This window comes from Ochotona curzoniae, unplaced genomic scaffold, assembly GCF_017591425.1.
Source record: "Ochotona curzoniae isolate NIBS_2020 unplaced genomic scaffold, NIBS_Ocur_1.0 contig_430, whole genome shotgun sequence".
In the NCBI taxonomy this organism is placed as follows: Eukaryota; Metazoa; Chordata; class Mammalia; order Lagomorpha; family Ochotonidae; genus Ochotona; species Ochotona curzoniae.
Genome location: NW_024466219.1, coordinates 11,514,201 through 11,534,259, shown reverse-complemented (window position 1 = coordinate 11,534,259; position 20,059 = coordinate 11,514,201). Strand labels below are relative to the sequence as shown.

The window sequence follows — 20,059 nt, the reverse complement described above, 5'->3', positions numbered from 1 at the left end:
GATAGTTTTATAATGAGATATTTTTCAAAGCAGTAAACTGTTCTTAAAAAAAAAAAAAACAAAACAAAACAAAAAACCAACTAGCCTGCATCTGAAGGTAAACAAAGTAAGAGGAAGAAGAACCCTGGAGCCTTGGCTCTGATCTCCGCAGTCAGCAGGACGGCCGGGGGGGCTTGGGAAGGTGACTGACTACGAGCTGGGGTCTTGGTTAGTCTGAGCACATGCACGCTGTGCCTTGTGGCACGGTGCCAACGTACTTGCCGAAGTTCTATTGCAATCCAGGACATCTAACACACCGCCTGTGGGACTGTGAGCTCATCTGAATACCAGTGCGTTCAGTCCCAGCTCTGTGCTGCAGTGTGAGGATGTTACACTCCAGGAGGTGCTCTGGGGGAGAAGAGAGACCAGAAGCCCTGCTGCAGCTGGCAGGGAAAAGAGGCAGCCTGCCCGATGGCGCCCGGTGTGCTGTGGGCAGTCTGCAACGAGCACAGTGTCCCTGCGTGGCCAAAGGGCAAAAAGGGTGAAATGGAGTGTTTACAGTCATAGTTCAGCCTGATCTCTCTCGCCCTCTGCTCTCTGCCTCTCACATGCATGCATCCATACAGAACAAATGGCTTAAGGAACTAAATCCCTTCCGTTCACACAGGTGTGCAGGCTCCTGGTGCTGGCCCCGTTTCTAGCCTGGTGGTTGCATGCAGTGAACAAGGAAAGCTGGGGGCTCTCCTTGTCCATCTCCCGGTCTCTCTGTGCCTCTCAAGTAAATGACTTTTAGGAATTCCTCATGGGGCGCCTGTTCAGTATAGCATTTCAGAAGGCACTTGGAGTGTCCTTGTCCTATGTGGGAGCGCCTGACCTCCCGAGCAAGCTCCGTTCCCCATTACAGTTTCTATCAGGTACCAGGGTCCCTGCCATTCATGTGAGAGGCCCAGATTAAGATCAGGCTTCTGACTCCTTGTCACTCACTTCAAACCACGACACTAGGGCCTGCTTTGTGGCATGTTCAGCTAATCCTCTGCCTGCCACGCTGGCATGCCACATTAATGCTTGTTCAAGTCCCAGCTGCTCCACTGCTAGCTCCATGCTAATGCGCCTGGGAAAGCAGTGGAAGACCTTCCAAGTCTGGGGATCCTGCCGCTCTCATGGCGACACAGATACAATTCTAGGCTGCTGGTTTTGCCTTGGCCTAGCCCTGGCCAGTGCAAGCATTCAGGAGAGTGAATCAGCAGCAGGAAGATCCTTCTTTGTCTGTTACCTAGTAAAAAGGATTTTTTTTTTTCATAAAGCAATTATTTAAAAATTGCTGGCGAGGTATCCTTTATTGAATTAAACAATACAGTACCACTTTAAAATCTGAAATTGATACACATTTCACTTTGAAGTCACAACAGATTTACATACAATCATCAACTGCAGAAAAAAATAGGGAAGTAACTTTGTACCAAAGATGTTTTCCTTGTTCAAAAGCAAAGGAGATAATTCTAGAAGCTAAAGCCATTAAGTTTACAGAAGTGCAAAATTCTAACACATTAAAGAAAAATTCTCTCTAAGAAAAGCATGTCTTTTCATTTTCTGTTCTTGGCATAAATCTTAATTCTTCCCAGTGGAACCAAAACCTCCGGAGCCCCTTTCAGTGTCATCCAAGGCTTTAACTTCTTCTATTTCTGGATAAAAAATCCGTTCACAAATGAGCTGTGCAATCCTGTCACCCTTTTTCACTTCAAACTTTTCTTTGCCAAAATTGAACAATACAACACCAACATTTCCTCTATAATCTTCATCTATGACACCAGCTCCTACGTCTATAAAGTGTTTTGCAGCCAAGCCAGAACGTGGAGCTACTCTTCCATAGCACCCAGAAGGAAGAGATATTTGAATGTCTGTTTTCACAACAGCTTTTTCCATAGGTGGTATTGTATAATCATAGGCACTGTACAGGTCGTAGCCCGCGGCCCGTGCAGACCCCCGGGTCGGGGCCGTGGCGTGCTCCGAGAGCCGGGTGAAGCGCAGCCGCAACATCCCCTCCTCCGCAGGCCGGGCCTGCTTGCTAGGGCACGTGGCCGCAAAGTCTTCAGAGCAGGGCATGGCGGAGCGGGCAGAGCGAGGGGCGCAGGAGAGCGCACGGTAAGGACCTAAAAAGGATTTTTAAAATTAATTTGAAAAAAATTCCATAATCTTTACTTGGAAGAGCCAGTAGCCAAAGCGCAGGTAGCTTTTGGGGTGGTATTTCCTGGAACAAGCTCAGGCCCAAGAAACTCAGAAATGAGCAGTGTTGGCCCAGCACAATGATTCAGTGGCTCAATCCTCACCTTGCAAATGCCAGGATCCCATGTGTGTGCTGGTCCATTCCCGGCTGCTCCACTTCCCCCGCATCCCATGTTCGTGGCCTGGGAAAGCAGTAGAGGATGACCCAAAACCTTGGGACCATCTGCCAGGGAGAGCTGGAAGAGGCTCCTGGCTCCTGGCTTCAGATCAGCTCAGCTCCGGCCTTTGAGGCCACTTGGGGAGTGAACCAGAGGATGCAGTCTCTCTCTCTGCCTCTCCTCTCTGTAAATCTGCCTTTCTAAAAATAGATAAATAAACAAACTTACTTTTAAAAAAAGAGTAGTGCTCAGCGATTTCACATCTTTCCTTGAGTGGCTTTGTCCCAACTATGTTGTTTGTTTAATGCAAGCCATGCAGTGCTACCTGAGGTTGGCCAGGATGATTCCATTACCCTCCGACGATATTCAAAAGCCACGAGCATCATGCATCACACGCGTCAGGCCTGCTGCCCCAGGCCTAGTTCAGCTCAGCTCTTAAAGCAGGACCCCTTGGGCCAAGCCTCCTGTGCAAGACACCCTCTAGAACCTTAGGCCGCCCCTGCCCCTTGTTTCCCATCTCTACCCAATCCTAGGCCTTATCCCCTGTCCACTGCTCATCTAAAAAAGGGAAACTGGGGGCTGGCTCTGGGGCATAGCAGGTTAAACCTAGACTGTGGACTGGCAGGGTGGTACAGAAGGTTGAGTGTCCACCCGCAGTGGTGGCATACTGTGTGGTCCTGGTTGGAGTCTTGACTGCGTTACTTCTGATCTAGCACCCTGCCACTGGCCTGTGAAGATTCAGGCCTTCAAAGCTCCGAGCTCCTGGCTTCGGACTGGCTTGGCTCCAGCTGTTGTGGCCACTTGGGGAGTGAATCATTGAACGGAAGATCTTCTCTGTCTCTCTTCCTCTCTGTATATCCTACTATCCAGTAAAAATAAGTCTTAAAAAAACGGAAATCTTAAAAAAGAAAAAAGATGAGGACTGTCCGATACATGGTGCTGGTTTCCAAGTCAGTTTATCGATGTGTGTTCTTGGAAATGCTCTGAAGTTCCTTTTTAACGGTTTTCCCCTAAAATTTCCCCAGCAACTAGTACAATATTGACAGATTAAAACTAGAAGGAAGAAAGATGACAAATGCAATGACAGTGTAGAGAGGCTGGCAAGGACCCATGAGCTGCAGGAAGCAAGTACAGAAGATACACCATTGTGTACGTGGGCATAAAAACCAGGAGTGGAGGGCCTGACATGGTAGCCTAGTGGTTAAAGTCCTTCCCTTGCACGCACCAGGATCCCATATGGATGTTGGTTCATGTCCCAGCAACCCAGCTTCCCATCCAGCTTCCTGCCAGGGAAAGCAGTCGAGGATGGCCCAAAGCCTTGGGACCCTGTACCCACGTGCGAGACCTGGAAGAAACTCCTGGCTCCTGGATTCAGATCAGCTCAGCTCCGGCTGTTGTGGTCACTTGGGGAGTGAATCATCGGACGGAAGATCTTCTTCTCTGTCTCTCCTCCTCTCTGTAGATCTTAAAATAAATAAATAAATAAATAAATAAATAAAAGGAGTGGAAAAGTAGGAATGGGATGCAAAATTAGAAATGACTTTAATAAAAAGAAGTATAATTTATGAGTCAACTGACAGACTAAACATGTGATTCTTTGATGGGAGATAGTTCCAAATTGTTTACTCCGAAGAAATCTGACTCTTAGAAGAACAAACATTTTATCATGGGACAATTCTTTTTTTTTTTAATTAAAGACAATTTATTTTTAATTGAAAAGCAGAGTTAGAGAAGGAGAGACAGATCTTCCATCTGCTGGTTCATTTCACAGGTGGCCACAATGGCCAGAGCTTGGCCAGTTTGAAGCCAGGAGCCAGGAGCTTCTTCTGGGTCTCCCATGTGGGTGCTGGAGCCCATGCACTTGGCCCATCTTCTGCTGCTTTCCCAGGCTACTAGCAGGGAGCTGGATTAAAATGGAGCTGCCAGGACAAGAACCGGCGTGCTATAGCACAGACAGATGATTAACCTGATATGCACCAGCACCTATTATGGGATAATTCTATAGGTTTTTAGGTAAATAGCTCTTATGGGTGTGGATGTTGTGGCCCAGTGGATTATGCCACCACTTGGGTATGTCACCACTTCCTGTCCAAGCCTAGGCTGGGAGGCAGTGGGTGATGGCCCCAACACTCTGGTCGCTGACTCCTGCCTTCAGCCTGGCCCGGTCCCAGCTGTTGTGGTTCTTCAGGACGTAAACCAGTAGATGAAAGATCTCTCTCTCTCAGCTGTGCTGCTGCCTTTCAAATAATAAACAAAAGTTTTAGTTTTTAAAGAAAAGAGCTCTTACAAATCAACAAGATCTCCAGTGTATCATTAGAAATATTTACATAAGGACAGTGTTGGCTTTTTTCCACAAACCCAAGACTGTGGACACAGCAAGAGAGCCTCACGAGCGGCCTTTATTCCAGCAAGGGAGGTAACACGGGGCAGGGAGCAAGTGGGAGCAGAGAGAGAGAACAAAGGGAAGAGGCACCTTTATAGGCTCAGGACGGGTGTGGGGAGTGCCAGGTCGGGGACTGGCACAGGTGGCTATAGGTGGATGCCAGGCATAATGCCTCAGGCGATTGGTGGAGCTCAAAGTTTAGACCTGAAGGTCACTAAGCTTGATTAGGCAAGAGGACTTTAAGCGGGTGCCGAGAGCTAGGAGGTAATGACGGGTAACTAGGTATTCAAGGGGACTGAAACCTAGGAGATTTAAGGTAGCACTGGGTCAGCAAGCGTTCCAGGCATTGGAGGTAGCACCGAGTCCAGGATGGTGGGGTCAGTCTTGGTGTTTGAGTCACTCCTTAGAGACAGAACAAATAGAGAAGAAGACATTTTGATGTTCAACACAGACATAGCAGAGCTAGAACTTGGAGCTGGTGTTGTGGCACAGCGGGCTAAGCCACCATCTGTGCCCTTAATAGCCAGGGCTGAGCCAGTTCAAAGCCAGAAGCCTTGAACTCTATCTTGGTCTCCCATGTGGAAGCCAGCAGCCTAAGTCCACCATCTGCTGCCTCCTGGGGCACTCAGAAGACAAAGCTTCTGAAATTAATGTGGGATGACAAATTAAAAACTAAATAAAATAAAATTGAGGGACACTCCCCCCCCCCCATAAATCAGAATAAGAAATAAAGCAATGGGAAGACAGAGGGGAAATAAAAGTCGAGAACCCATTCAGGAAATCTAACATTCAAACAGTAGGACTCTCTAAAAAGGGGGAAAGGCAGAGAGAGGCAGAAAGAGAAGAAGGCAAAGAAACATAGACAAGGAGGTTTTCAGCCCGAAGATTCTCCCACTGCCTAGATCATCAGTAGAAACAGCCCCACACCCATGACGTCAGCAAGCAGCAGGAACAGCGAGAGAGAAATTCGCAGACTAAAAAATAGGTTTCATAAAAAGGACGAGTTTGAGAATGACATTCGACTCCTGTAATTGCAGTCCTCAAAGCCAGCAGACTCCTGGCTGCCAAACTCTGAGGGGAAGTAACAGTTGAACTTCAGTCCTGAAATTCATCAATTGTAGGTGAGGGAAAAACATAGTCAGGGCCCTTGGCTTGCGTCTGGGGAATGGGAAAGTGGAGATGGAGACCTCTGTTTTTATTACAGGCCTTGCAGAACCACTTGACTCTTTCAGCTCTGTGTAGGTATAACTTTGATGAAAACAAAAATTAAAAATTAATGTAGAAGTGTATTCATTCAGTGCAGGCGTTTCTGTCACAGAGCCAGGCTAGTGCGATCTGCAGAGCTGCCTGACGCCCTGACTTTGTACAGAATTAGCCCTCAGGGAGTTGAGGAGGGGATGACATACATCCTAGATACTGCCTCCTGTTTGGTCAAGAGTCACAGATAAGCCTTTGGCTGCACCGGGCGGCAGTCAGCAGGTGCTTGAAAGCCAGTCACGTGTCTGAAGAGCTGCACTTGGCCTGGAGGCAGATGGAAGCGCTTGGCCCGCGCCCCAGGAGCTGGAGGCTTAGGGCAGAGCTGGGGGCTTGCGGCAGAGCTGGGGGCTTGCGGCAGAGCTGGGCTTCTATGATGCCCCTCAGAGACCCTTGGGGGTGCGCCAGCTCGCTTCTTGTGGGTGTGTGAGGTGGGCTGCACCTGTAGGTCTGAGTGTCCCTGCAGCAGCCCAGCGGGGGAGCGCTGCGTTTTCACAAAGCCCATGGCGGTGTCCCCACAGAGGCTGAACACCCACCACTGAGTAGCTGAGTATCTTCCGGGTTAACAGTTAGTCGGTGTCCATTAAAATGATTTAAAAAAAAAAAAAAGGTTCTGTTGAGCCCCACACTGTTGCTGTCAGAATGTCGGATGTTTCTCATTGGAATAAGCCCCTGGGGTCTGCACACAGCAGGTAAGGCAAAATGCCTGGATTGTCATCGGACAGGCCAGAGCTTGCTCAGTTCCCATAACAAAGCCTTCTGTCTTTTTCTCTCTGGGACTGAAACTTCTTTTGCCTGATTTAAGAAGTCACATTGTCTTTGCTGTTCTGAAAGAGGAGGACTGATGGCCTGGGACTCAGGGACAAGTTAACTCCTGGCCCTGGAGTCGGGCTCCTTAGTCGCTCACAGTGGAGCCACCCGGAAGAGCAGACTGGCTTCATCTTCCCATGGCTTAGAGTTGAGTCGAAGAACTTGCTGAGTGAAAATTTGAGATGGTATAGTAAGTTTCATCTTTTATGGATGGGTTAGACAAAACTTTAAATTCACCTAATGAATTTGTATAAATACAATCCTGTGTGTACAAATAATATGAAACAAAACAGGTGCTTGGCCTTAGGGTTAAGTTGTTACCTGGGATACCCATGACTCAACACTGGAGTCCCTTGCATTCAGCCCAGCTCGGTTCCCAGTTCCAGCATCCTAACACACCCTGAGAGGCAGGGAGCAATGGCCCTGTCGCCCACCTGGGGGACCTGGATTATATTCTAGGCTTTTGGCTTTAGCAACCCTGGACCCGTCGGGGAGTGAAGCAGAGAATGAGAGCTCTTTGTTTTTCTCTTCTGTATATATACTTTCTCTGTCTCAATTTTCTAAAACTACCTATTAACTTATAACCTACCATATGAAGTAAGATAATACTTGCAAGTGTAAACGAAAGAGATAAATATGAATAAAGCCATTTCACTAGTTAAGCATAGATGTACTATGATATATAAATGCCAGACTGGGAGTGCTACATCTAGACTTTACCCTGATTCTACTACTTCAGTGTCAGAGAGATCTTCCATCACTGGCTCACTGCTCGGAGCCCGCTGCAGTCAGGGCTGGACCACGCTGCAGCCAAGCTCTAGACCAGAATCCTTGTCTCTGGATGGGAGGGACCCGCGTGCCTCTCTGCACATTTGCAGGAAGCTGGAATCACGACAACAGCACTCGGGTTTAGGCACTTTAACATGACATGTGGGGATTATAAACAGTGGCTGGATGCCCACCCTACTTTCAGCCTTTGAAAAAGGAGATCCAATGAAGCTAAAATGAGATCACGCTCCTTAAAGCAACTGGTAAAATACAAAGCTCATGTAAATGTTTACAAACAAATGAATTTGATGTCAGACAGTGGAAAGGAAAGCTTGCATGCTGGGAGCTTTGCAGACTGTGGCTTGTAAATAATCTGTGCCTGGATTGGACCTAGAGGGGGGATTTCTAAGCGTGCTTTGTGCCATTTTATTGTTAATTTTAAAGTGTAAACATATAATTCTCTATTTCAAAAAGCTTCTTTGTTAGTGTACAGACAGAATATCAAATTTATGCCAATTGAGATATATGAAATAGAAGAGGCTCTGCATTTGATGGCAGCTGGGAGACTGGAAATCTGGAAGTCAAATTTCCAAGCCACTTCAACACTCAATCAACAATACTTGTTTGGGCCTAGTTGCTAAATCCTCAGCTTGCAAGCTCCTGGGATCCCGTATGGACACGGGTTTGTGTCCCAGCTGCTCTACTTCCCATCCAGCTCCCTGGCTGTGGCTTGGGAGAGCAGTGGAGGATGTCCCAAAGCCTTGGTATCCTGTACCTATGTGGGAGACCCAGAGAAAGCTCCTGGCTTCTGTCTTCGGGTCAGCTCAGCTCTGGCCGTTGGTGGCCATTTAGGGAGTGAACCAACAGATGAAAGATTTCCCTTTCTGTCTCTCCTCTGTGTAATGAATAAATATTAAAAAATAAATAAGTAAAAATAAAAATAATACAAGTTCAAGGAACATAGGTCCTGATAGTTTTTTTTAAGATTCATTTTTTTTTTATTAGAAAGTCAGATATACAAAGAGGAGGAGAGACAGAGAGCAAGATCTTCCATCTGATAGTTCACTCTCCAAGTGGCTGTACAGCCAGTGCTGTGCTGATCCGAAGCCAGGAGCTCAGAGCCTCTGCTGGGTCTTCCATATGGGTGCAGGGTCCCAAGGCTTTGGGCCATTCTTCACTGCTTTCTCACACAAGCAGGGAGCTGGATGGGAAGCAGGGCCGCCAGGATTAGAACTGGCACCCATATGGGATCCTGGCACCTGCAAGGTGAGGATTTTAACCACTAGGCTACTGCGCTGGCCCCTGATGGAGTATAATGTGAAATTCCATCTCATGGGGTCTGGCCAGCTTAGTACCTTAACATGAAAACCCTATCCAGCTATGCTCTACAGACGTAATTGTATGTGTTGCAAGTCTTCTAGTTGACTGGCAAAAGGCAGAATCAGCTCAATGTTGAAGGTTTTATGCATGTTTTGCTTTTTGATTTTTTTGACAGCCTTAGCAAGTACCAAGTGCATTTTATTTTCCTAGGATAGTCTAGGCTACTGCAGCCTCCTTTTGGTTCATATCAACAACTTGTCTTCGTGTTCTGTCATCAGATGACAGAGTGGCATCCTAGCACTGTTTTCCTCAGTCCCCACTCTGTACTGACCCTCGGCGGGGAGTGGGAAGTGTGGAGGTGATGCCAGCTCCAACCTTCTGGGAAGTTCTCGAAAACTGGACGGGTAGTTCCTGCTAAATTGTAAAGGTGACCACTCAGCGCTCATCCTGGAGATCTGCAATGGCCTCCTTTCAATGAAAGTGGAAGAGTGGATTTATAACAGACGCAAGTCTTCAATAATCACTAGGTGACGAGCTTTGGTAGTTCTGTTCATGGGGTTCTTTCTAAGTGAAGGGATAGTTCTGGTTACGAAAGGAATACAAGCTCACTGGACAAACAGAATATAAGAAAGAGTCTTAAGTTTTCTTAAATTTTATAAAAATTTTTAAATTTTATAATTTGGTAGCAACATTTCAACATTTTGGCATATTTTCATAGAATTTTTTACTTTTGTGTAGTTATATAGTACTTTTATATAGCTGTGGTAAATCAGTATATTGCTTTTTGTCACCTAACAGGTTACGATGCTGATCGCCCCTGTTGTTAAAAATCTCTGAAAACTTGTTTTGGAAAACTATCTTGCGAGGGCAGGCACGGTGAGGCAGCGGGGTAGACCAGCTGCCAGCGTCCCGTTTCAGAGTGCAGTGAAAGTGAACCAAGTACAAGATTTCCACTTTGTGACCACAGCTCATCCTGAGCGACAGCACTGCCTAGCACGCATGCTCCCAAGCGGGGCCAGCAAGGTGAGTCTACAAGGTCGGGGGGGGGGGGGTCTGGATTCCAGGTCAGGGTTTGCTAATTCAGTCACCGAATCACTCTTACGGCCTTTCAGTCATTTGCTCATTCTTTTTTAAGACACAATGTGCCCAGCACAGCAGTGTTTAAGAGCACGTGGGCAGTCGGTTTGAGCACAGCAGAAGCATCTTAGGAGACAGACGTGTAGGGTATAGGAGAGTGAGGTCGTCTTAGGGGAGATGGGTGACTTTTAGGTTAATGCAGACACCCAATAGCATCCTATGTAAAAGTCTGTTATGTGGCCAGCATCTCTGTCTCGCCATCTCTTTCTTTATCTCAAGGAAGACAAATATTTTTTAAAAACTGTCCATTATGTGTGGCAAAAGCAGTATGCAGAATTAAGAAATATTGGAATTTGGGGCCATTGCTGTGGCATCATAGGATAACTTTCCATCTGTGGTGTCAGCATCCCTATGGGCATTAGTTTGTGTTACAGCTGCTCCACTTTTGATCCAGCTTCTTGCTTATGGTCTGGGAAAGCAGTGACAGACGGGTCAAGTCCATGGGCCGCTGCACCCATGTGGGAGACTCAGAAGAATTGGATTTGAATTGGCTCAGTTTTGGCCATTGTGGCCATTTGGGGAGTGAACCAGCAAATGAAATGTCTCTCTTTTTCTGCCTCTCCTGCTCTCTGTAACTCTGCCTTTCAATTAAAAATAAATATTAAAAAAATTTTAAGATTTAATTAGGCTGAATCAACTAAAGTGTCAGAAACAACCATTGATGGGAAAGATAATCACAATTCATAGACAACTAGAAATACAGGTGATAAATACGTGTGTCATTGTCTTACCAATTTTCATGTCTGAGATGCAGGTTAGGGGTGGATATGGTGGTGCAGTAGGTTCAGCTGCTGCTTGGGCCAGATGAGGATAGCTAGTCTGAGCTTTCGATGATGTGCTAGGGAGATGACAGGTGGTGGCCCAACAACTTGCCATCCATGCAGGAGACCGAGAAGGAGTTCCTACCTCCTGGCTTTGGCTGCAAAGTCAGATCTTCATGCGTTGATTATCCTTTCCGATAGTGATTTATTTTTTAGGATAAATGCATATGAAATGGCACCCTCCCCCTTTTGAGACAGTCAGTGTGCACAACACTCAGTTGGGCCACTTTCTTCAGGTGAGCTCATTTGATCCTCCCCACGGGTCTCTAGGAAGGTGCTACTGTTACTTCCATTACAATGGGAACCTGAAGCAGAGAGACCAAGTAACATTTGTGTTGATTAAACTTCCAACTGCACCCAAACCACTGGGGTTTTAAAAACACGATATCCTGGGACCCACTAATTTAGAGCTGGATCAAGAGAATGGGAGGCGTGTTCCACAGATTTTTTTTTTTTTCATTTCTTAAGAGAAAAAAAAATCTGATCTCTCTCAGCCGCAGGCTTATGTGATCTTAAATTTGGTGCAGAATGGAATTCAGCCGCTTTGATTTGTATGATAGGATGAGATTTGATCACATGTACATCTGATATCGAAATTATAGTTACCTTGCTGCAGTGGCTAAGGACAAGTATATCCCCTTCGGACATTTAGCAGAGATCTTGATCTTGAGCTGACGGTCGGCAGCTCCTAAGGAACAACCTGCAGAAACTTGGGAGCTGGACTGGCTCAGAGCGCATGCTCATCGCCGAGTCCTCCCAGGGCCCACACCCGGTGGCCTGGCTCAGAGCGCATGCTCATCGCCGAGTGAGTCCTCCCAGGGCCCACACCCGGTGGCCTGGCCCAGAGCGCATGCTCATCGCCGAGTCCTCCCAGGGCCCACACCCGGTGGCCTGGCCCAGAGCGCATGCTCATCGCCGAGTCCTCCCAGGGCCCACACCCCGGCGCACGGTCCACACGGTAGTCCGGTGCCCTGTGGGGATGTTATGCATCTCTGTCCCGACCACCCAGCTTCTGTTCCACGCAGCACTGCAATCTAGAGACCTGTTCTTCCTCATTTCTAAAGCCATCACTGCTGAGGTCACTGGTTGCACCCTTGGGAGCTCTGGACGCCAAGCAGGCCTTCTCAAGCCCTAGTCCAAGTTGGTCTGAGCTCTGTTTCTGCTGCCACCTGCCTTGGGAACTTTGCCTGATGCCTCAGTGCTACCCACTTTACTTATCTGTCAAATGGGGATCGTGACGCTATCTACGTCGGGGGGAGCCATGAGGACCAGAGGATCAGAGTAGAACACGTAGTACCCATTCAGCAAATGCTCTCTGCCAGCCAGCAAGGGCCGGCTCAGTATCCTGTTCATGACTGTCCTCGGTGCCCGCCACACAGGGACTTCCAAGTATAAATGGATCCCATGGTGTTGCCGTGTGCACTTGCTATGATAATCGCCGTACCCATCATGCACCAGGTGCCCCCTGGCAGGTGCTGAGTGCATGATGAGCACTAATTCACTTAATCCCCATAACCATCTGGTGAGACAAGTAGAGTTACTGTGCTGAAAAGCAGAGAGGTCTAGCGGTCTTGCCAGGGTCACACAGCTTGGAGGAAGCAGAGCTAACATTGGCACCTAGGCAGTCTAGTTTCACGGTCTGCCTGTAACCTCTGCTGGATGCTGCTGATCACATCTCCTTCTTTGCAGTTCCCACTCCTCTTCCAGATGAGTGGCACAGGGGTTAAGGCACTGCCAGGGCTGCCTGTACCCCAAAGCTATGAGAAGGCCTGGGTGTCAGGCCCGGCTCCACTTCTGATTTCAGCTTCCTGCTGAAACGCTTGCAGAGGCAAGCAGGTGATGGTTGAAGGATGTGGGCCACCTGCCACTCACCAGGGAGACAGGTGGAGTCCTTGACCTCCGGCTCAACTAATGCTGTTGCTGGTACTTGACGGGATCAACCAGCAGATGGAAGATCTCTGTCTCTCTCTTGGGTGTCTTTCTTTCATAAATAGATAAATAATTGTCAAAAGTGATGGCCCGTCTTCCCCCCTCTTCCTTTCCTTGGCTCCATCTTCACCAGTTGCTTGCTTTCTCTTTTCTGTCTGGGAAGCAGTGACAGCTCCCAGGACTCTGCCCAAGCACTGCCCAACCCCTGCCCCTCATTTACTCGCCCCTTGTGTCCTGCGAAGGTGTCACTGGCCACCTGTGCTCTCACAGTCCCAAATCCATTTCTTCATTCCAGTACCCTTGTGTAAGGCTCAGCTCTCCGCACCCAGCTGCTCCCTGGATCACACTGACACTGGAAAGCAGAAATAAATACCTTGATTGCCTTCCATCTCCCATTCCACTCCCCCACCACATCAGACGGAACCCCCGCCCACCGCCCTGAAGAAGCACCGGCCGGCCTCTCCCCTGGTCCCCGCGGTCGGTCGGTCTGCGCCCATAGCCCCGCTCGCGCCTCCCGCCCACCCCCCGAATCTTCCCAACCACTTCCGCAGCCCTGGTCCTGACGACGGCTTCCTGACTGCTGCTGTCCTACACCACTTCACTCTATCTCGCTGTTAAACAAAACACACCAGAGGCCTCCCACTGCAGGACTTCCCGGATTGATGTCCTGGAGAGGAAGGCAAGCAAGCAGAGCCCGTGGCTGATGTCACCGCTTCCCCAGCCCGTTCGTTGATGACTCGCGGCTTGAGCAGCGCTGGGCTCACTGCAAGCAACCCAGCACCGGTGCAGAGTCTTCCTCTGCAGTGTGCTTTGCCAGCTGTCTCTTTGATCTCTCCTCCCACTCCTTCCACAAGCAGATCTTCAGAAAAGCATCACACACAAAAAGGGGCACTCACAGTAGAGTTTTAGCTTCCTTTCCATAGCTCCCCGTCTTCCCTGGGAAAATGGAGTGTTCTGTAGCAGCGACCTGCTGGGTTGGCTTTTTATAGTCTATTAATCACAACGAATATGCACTTCTTTCTAAAAATATACTGGACTACTTGATGGCAAGACCCATGTCTCAGCATTAAGTCACGCAGTGCCTGATACCAAGTAAGAAATAAATGCAAGCAAGTACGAAAGAATATGACTCACCTTTAAAATGTTTCATCCGTAAGTTCTGTCTGATGCGGAGAAAAAGAAACCAGCATTCTCTCAGCTCACTGCTTCACTCAAATGCAAAACAGCCAGGGCTGGGCCAAAGCCCAATCCGGATGTCCCTGGGTGTGAGGGACCCAGGTACTTGGTTCACCAGTGGCCACTGCAGCCATGTTGGGAGTGGGCCAGCAGGTGGAAGATCTTTGTCTCTCCCTCTGTAATTTCCAGATAGATAGATAGATAGATAAATTTTTTAAAATTGGAAAGTCAGATCTACAGAGAGGAGGAGAAACAAAGAGGAAAATCTTTCATCTGTTGATTCACTCTCCAAGTGGCTGCAATGCCCAGAGCTAAACTGATTTGAAGCCAGCAGCCAGGAGCCTCTTCTAGGTCTCCCACATGGGTGCAGAGTCCCAAGGCTTTAGGGTGTCCTTAACTACTTTCCCAAGCCACAAGCAGGGAGCTGGAAGAGAAATAGGGCTGCCAGGATTAGAACAGTGCCCATATGGGATCCTGGCGCATGCAAAGCGAGGACTTTAGCCACAAGGCTACTGCGCCAGGTTCAATAGATACGTTTTTACAAAAGGAAAACAAATATTAGTAGTAAACAGTGAGAACTTTATAATGCATAATGTCTTCTCTTTTGGTGTTGGGCACTTGTAGCTGGACAAGATTCCTGATGGACTTATTTAATTTCTTTTTCTAGGCTTCTGACTTCCTTCATATTTTATTTTTATTTATTATTTTTACAAATATTTATTTATTTATTTATTTATTTGAAAGGTCGTGGGGAGAGAGAGATATTGATTTTCCATTTGCTGATTCACTCCTCAAATGGCCACAACAGCTAGGGAGGGAACAGGTGGAAATGCAGAGCCTGGAATTCCAGCTGGGTCTCCCACACAGGTGGAGGTGCCCAAGCACTTGGGTTAGCTGCAGCTGCCTCATAAGTGGAGCAGAGCCCAGCTCTGCTTAGTGGCTAAATCCTCGCCTGGCACATGCTGGGATCCTATATGGGTGCTGTTTCACATCCTGGCTGCTCCACTTGCCTTCCAGCTCCCTGCATTTGGTCTGAATGGCCAAATCCCCTGCACCTGCATGGGAGATCTGGAAGAAGCTCCTGCCTCCTGGCTTTGGACTGGCTTAGGTCCAACCATTGCAGTCACTTGGGAAATGAACCAGTGGATGGAAGATCTTTCTGTATCTCCTTCTCTCTCTGTAAATCTGCCTTTCCAATAAAAATACAGAAATCTTAAAAAGAAGAAGTAGAGCTTCCAGGATTCAAACAGAGGTTGCAAGGAGCGGGTTCACCGGCTGTACCACAACACAGCCCCTGTAATTTATTTCTACTCACCCTGTATTATGGATGGATGTGTATATTTATGCACACACATATGTAAAACATGTAATACACACATATATACATGCATATATTAATAAAGCACATATATACATATGTATAGATACATATAGACCACAATGTATACACATACAGTACGAGGTGTGTGTCTGCAGGCCAGGTACCCCTCATCCAAGGTTCTGCGGACCCGAATGATACCACATTTGACTTTCTCCTGGATTTTGGATTTGCAGGATTGTTACCACTTGAATTCCTCACTGTTAAGGCCGAAACCTTCCGAAGAGTCATATGATTGTGCTAAAGTTTCATTTTCCAGAGCACCTTGGAATTTGGATTTTCAATTTAGGGTGTTTTCCCTACTTTATGCATATATAACTTCCTGTATGTCAGAATAGTTAGAAATCAAACATGCATAGTGCACACACACACACACACACACACACACACACTGGTTTTTCTTATACAGTACAAACTGAATGCTTTTTTCAACTTAATTGAGGATATTGCAAATTGTGGCCATAACTTTTGCAGTTTGAAATGTGACAGCAAAACTACCACGAATTTCCTCCTTTTCCCTTCACAATTTCACGGATAAAAACCATCCTTTCTGTGGATCTTAGCAACCTCAGCAAGTAATTTTTTAAAAGAACTTTTACCTTTTCACTTAAGGAAAGTGTTCTGCCCCTTCTCCTTGGCACGCAAACCTTGTCCGCATCATCACGCTTACTCTTGGGGGTCACTATTAAGTGAAACGTCAGTTAGTTGATGCAAACCCTGCAATAGCTCAGCACGTGGACTGGGAGCCCACACAGCCAGGTGACCGCCCACACAGCCAGGTGACCGCCAGGCAGGTAGCAAGTGCAGCATGAAAGCCCTGGACGAAGGCGCGGTTCATAGCTCAAGTGAGATGGGGCAGAACAGCACACGCTTCACAACTCATGTACTGCTCATTCCTGGAAATTTCCATTAATATTTTTGGATCCTGCCTGGCCACCAGAACTACCGTATGAGATATAAATATATATGTGTGTTGTGAGTACCTAAGAGAGAGGGATGTCCCAGGAAAATCAGAATCTGAAAGAAATCAGAAGCCCAGAAAAACACAATGATTCTAGCAGGAACTTTATAACAGTATATATATATATATAAATATAAATTTATATTAATTAAATATAAATTAAATATAATGATAATAATATAAATATAATCATTAAATATAATGATTATATATACAATAAGCCAATATCCAAAATAAACCCCCATTTTTGCTCAAGTTACTATAACCTTTGTATTTAAAAAAGGAATCAATTTTTAAAATCTTTTAAAAATTATTTATTTGAAAGGTAGAGAGACAAAGAGATTGTCTCTGCACTGGTTCGCGTCCCAGATACCCACAGCAGCTGAGAATGGGCCAGACCCAAGCCAGAAGCCTGGGGCTCAGCACAGGCTCCGGTCAGAGTGGCCGCCATCCAGGAGCCTGGCCTGTTGCCTGCCGCCTTTCACGATGCACAGGGGCAGAGAGCTGGAGTCAGAAGTAGAGGTGAAACTCGAATCCAGGCACTCTTGCATTGGAAGCAGGCTCCCCAGGCAGAAGCAGCTGCTGTGCCAGTCGCCCAGTCTGCAGATCTACAATCAAACCGGTATTTTACTCTTCGGTCTTAAACAGCAAGCTCTTCATATCCCCAAATTTGGCATCCACAGATTCAAAAGCTGGGATCTGAAAATATTAGTAGCAGAGCTGCCTGTGTGCTGAACAGGGATGGACTTGGACCCTCACTGCTGCCTCCTGGGGCATACACGGACAGGAGGCTGGAGTCAGGAGCCACGTGTGGAACCCAAGCCCCTGCCTCTTGTTAAGTGTGTTTCTAGCCCTCCGATTCAGTACCTAGAATGTTCTGTTCTACCCTCTGCTGTTGATAGCATCAGCGTGTTTTTCTGCTTCCCTTGTGTCTGTCTGACTTCCCCTTCCGTTCATCCTTCAGGAAGCCGGTGACAACACGTGTGTGAACATTCTGCATCTTTCTCCTGCTGATTCAGTGACACTGTGGGTAGAGGTGAGGAAGCTCAGCTATTACTTTACAACAGTAATTGTCTTTTCTGCTGGCTTGTTTCCTCTAACATAGACATCCTTCTAGGCTAAGAGCTGGAGCTCTCTCATTTTAGAAAAAATGGGCTAATATGATATGGGCTGAAGCTATCACAATGTTTTACTCACTCTTATGTTGAAAGATGTTCCCAGTCCTCTGTCACTGTACCGAGTGCTGCAGCACACCGTCTCAGAAGCCTGGGGGTGCCTCAAAGAGTTTTTGGAAAAATGAAATTAAAGGATGTATTTATTTTGGTGCAAAAAAATGTTGGAAGTATACGTACAGTTTTTCACAGTATTCATTTCTGTGAAGTTTTGAAGCCCCTCCCATCTGCATGAATTTCAAGATTGTTTCTCGCCATAATAAACTTGACTTTTAATACAGTTTCTACGAACTTTGTGAACTGCTCTTCAGTGTATCCTTGTAGCTAATGCTTCTGTTGCTGTGGAATATAATCTCTCCAACAGGGATTGTTTATAGAATGTAGCCTGGAGCATGATTTATAAGCAAATAAAAGCACACAGCATAGTGCCACACGTCCAAAGCAGCTCAGCAAATGATAATAATAAGGATATTTGACCATGCTGTTACCTAGCAGCCTTTTGACGAAGAAAGATACGTTTCCTAGCAACCAGCATGTATACATCATTGAATGAGAATTTGTAAGCGAACTGCAAAGGACAGAACGCAGCCCATAGCTACTGAGGATCGTGGTTACAAACCCTGTTTCTAGTTGGCTTGCCAGAGCTGCGTTTATTGATGGAGAGAAAAGATTTATATGAAGCCCTAGGACTGGATACTTAGTTCCTAACCCGATGAGCTAACCCGACCACAATATGCCTGAAATAAGCCTGGGCTTTGCAAGGCAGGCACTGTGGTGCGGTGTGTTAGGCTGCTGCTCGGGATGTCTACAGCCCATGGTGGAGTGCCCGATTTGAGTCTCAGCTATTCTGCACTTATTTTGTAACCATCTGCTAATGTGCCCTCAGCAGACAATGGCCCTAATGTGCGAGTTCCAGCCACTCACGTGGAAACCCTGGATGTACTTCCTGGATCCTGGTTTTGGCCTAGTTTAACCTTGGCAGTTGTGGGCCACTTGGGGGCATGAACCAGCAGGCAGATTTCTTTCTTAATTCCATCTTTCAAATACAATAAATTGAAAGAACAAACAAAAACTAAAACCTGGGCTTTGGAAGGTACCACCAGCTGTAGTAGTAGCAGCTGGAGTTAGGGAGGCGTCTGCACTGTATGTGGAGTTCAACACGAATCCTTGGCCCTGCCAACTTGTCGGTACTGGACCAGCCTCAGAATCCCCCCAAGTAAGGGAAAGCTCGTAATACTGCCTCCTCCGCCGGACTGTGGTGGGGCTTGCAATGATGCAAATGATGCAAAGTTTTGAATGAGTATGCAGACTCACGATGTTAATATTACTCTGATTCTTTAGACAGAACGCTGTGTGGTGGCACCTTTCTTTATGTTGTCAAGAAAGAACTCTTACCACTTAAATGAAGATTGATTTTGTAACAGTCATGAAGTGCACCATAAAAATACTTGAACAATCGATATAAAGAAATAACAGCGCAGATGTGAGCTACCGACTCTATCTGTAGATTCTAACTTAGTGGGCTTCCGTAGCAGTGAAAATATTTACAAAGCTGCCTCCATTTTTAATGTTTCCTAGATAAATAAGAATGAAGCAATGGAGTGATACTTCTCTTCTTTCCCTTAAGTTTTTAGTGTGAACTCCTAGACAGTATCAGATTAAGAGCCTGGTTTTCTCCCCTCTACTCCTGGTCCCACCCATTTGGCACACACGCTTACAGGGATCCAGCTACACTTTGGATGATTCCTGCGCAATTACTGCTTTTATTTTCTGTAACTAAAACACTGAGAAATTGGTACCTCTCCAGATCAATATTCCACATATAGTATGCAAGGACAGGTGTATGAGTAGCCAGCAAAAGTCATCCTGCAGACACAGGGGGATTGTTCACAGGTGTGACTGACTTGGCACTCACTCTCCAGCAGGACAGAATGTTGCTATCAGGGGTTCCAGAAAGCTCAGTGCCAGTTGAAGATTGGCAGTTGGTTCGTTCCAGCTGTTCTTAAAGGTATTCTCTCTCTACAGGAATTTAAAAGTTGGCTCATGGTTATGGCTTAAGATTTCAATGCTTAGCTCTTTCTGTTTGGATTCTTTCTTTAGAAACAGTAAGATGCTTCTTCTCCATGCTAAACTGCTTACAAACTTGTATAGAGTTAGATCTATTATTACCAGTGACCACAGCTGGGAAAACCCTGGGGGAAAAATAAGTCATCCTGTGCAGGGCATACCATTAAATGTAGCAGTTAGTGCCTTAGCTTTCACCTGTTCTGGTAGCATTAGGCAGACACCCAGAAAGAGAGAGAGAGAGAGAGAGAGAGAGAGAGAGAGAGAGAGAGAGAGAAGTGTTCTTAGGCTAGTTTCAGCTTTTGCCTTTCTCTGTGGTCTTTAGAGGCCCTGGCTTGTATGATCTGTTGAGAGAAAAGGAGAAAGCAAATATTTTTTTGAGATCAAAACTGCCTATATCTATCTAAAATCTCTTTTTGGTTTCAATCTAAATATTCAAAGGGGAAATTTTTATTGTTGATCATTTTATATTAAAGGGTTGACTGTATTCTAATTTAAAATACAAAAGAAATAAGACATTGCAGTA

General features: G+C 46.5%; 1 protein-coding gene across 1 annotated transcript; it reads right to left on the bottom strand.

Annotated features, from left to right (window-relative positions):
- Nucleotides 1-1,297: 1,297 nt before the first annotated feature.
- LOC121159813 (deoxyuridine 5'-triphosphate nucleotidohydrolase, mitochondrial) lies at nucleotides 1,298-2,082 on the bottom strand. The gene has a single exon (XM_040985205.1). The coding sequence runs from the start codon at nucleotides 2,080-2,082 to the stop codon at nucleotides 1,588-1,590; it is 495 nt and encodes a 164-aa protein (XP_040841139.1). The 3' UTR covers nucleotides 1,298-1,587.
- Between the last annotated feature and the right edge of the window lie 17,977 nt (nucleotides 2,083-20,059).

Bases quoted from the DNA above. Each gene is read 5' to 3' on its own strand.
- LOC121159813 (XM_040985205.1), bottom strand. From the start codon at position 2,082: ATGCCCTGCTCTGAAGACTTTGCGGCCACGTGCCCTAGCAAGCAGGCC.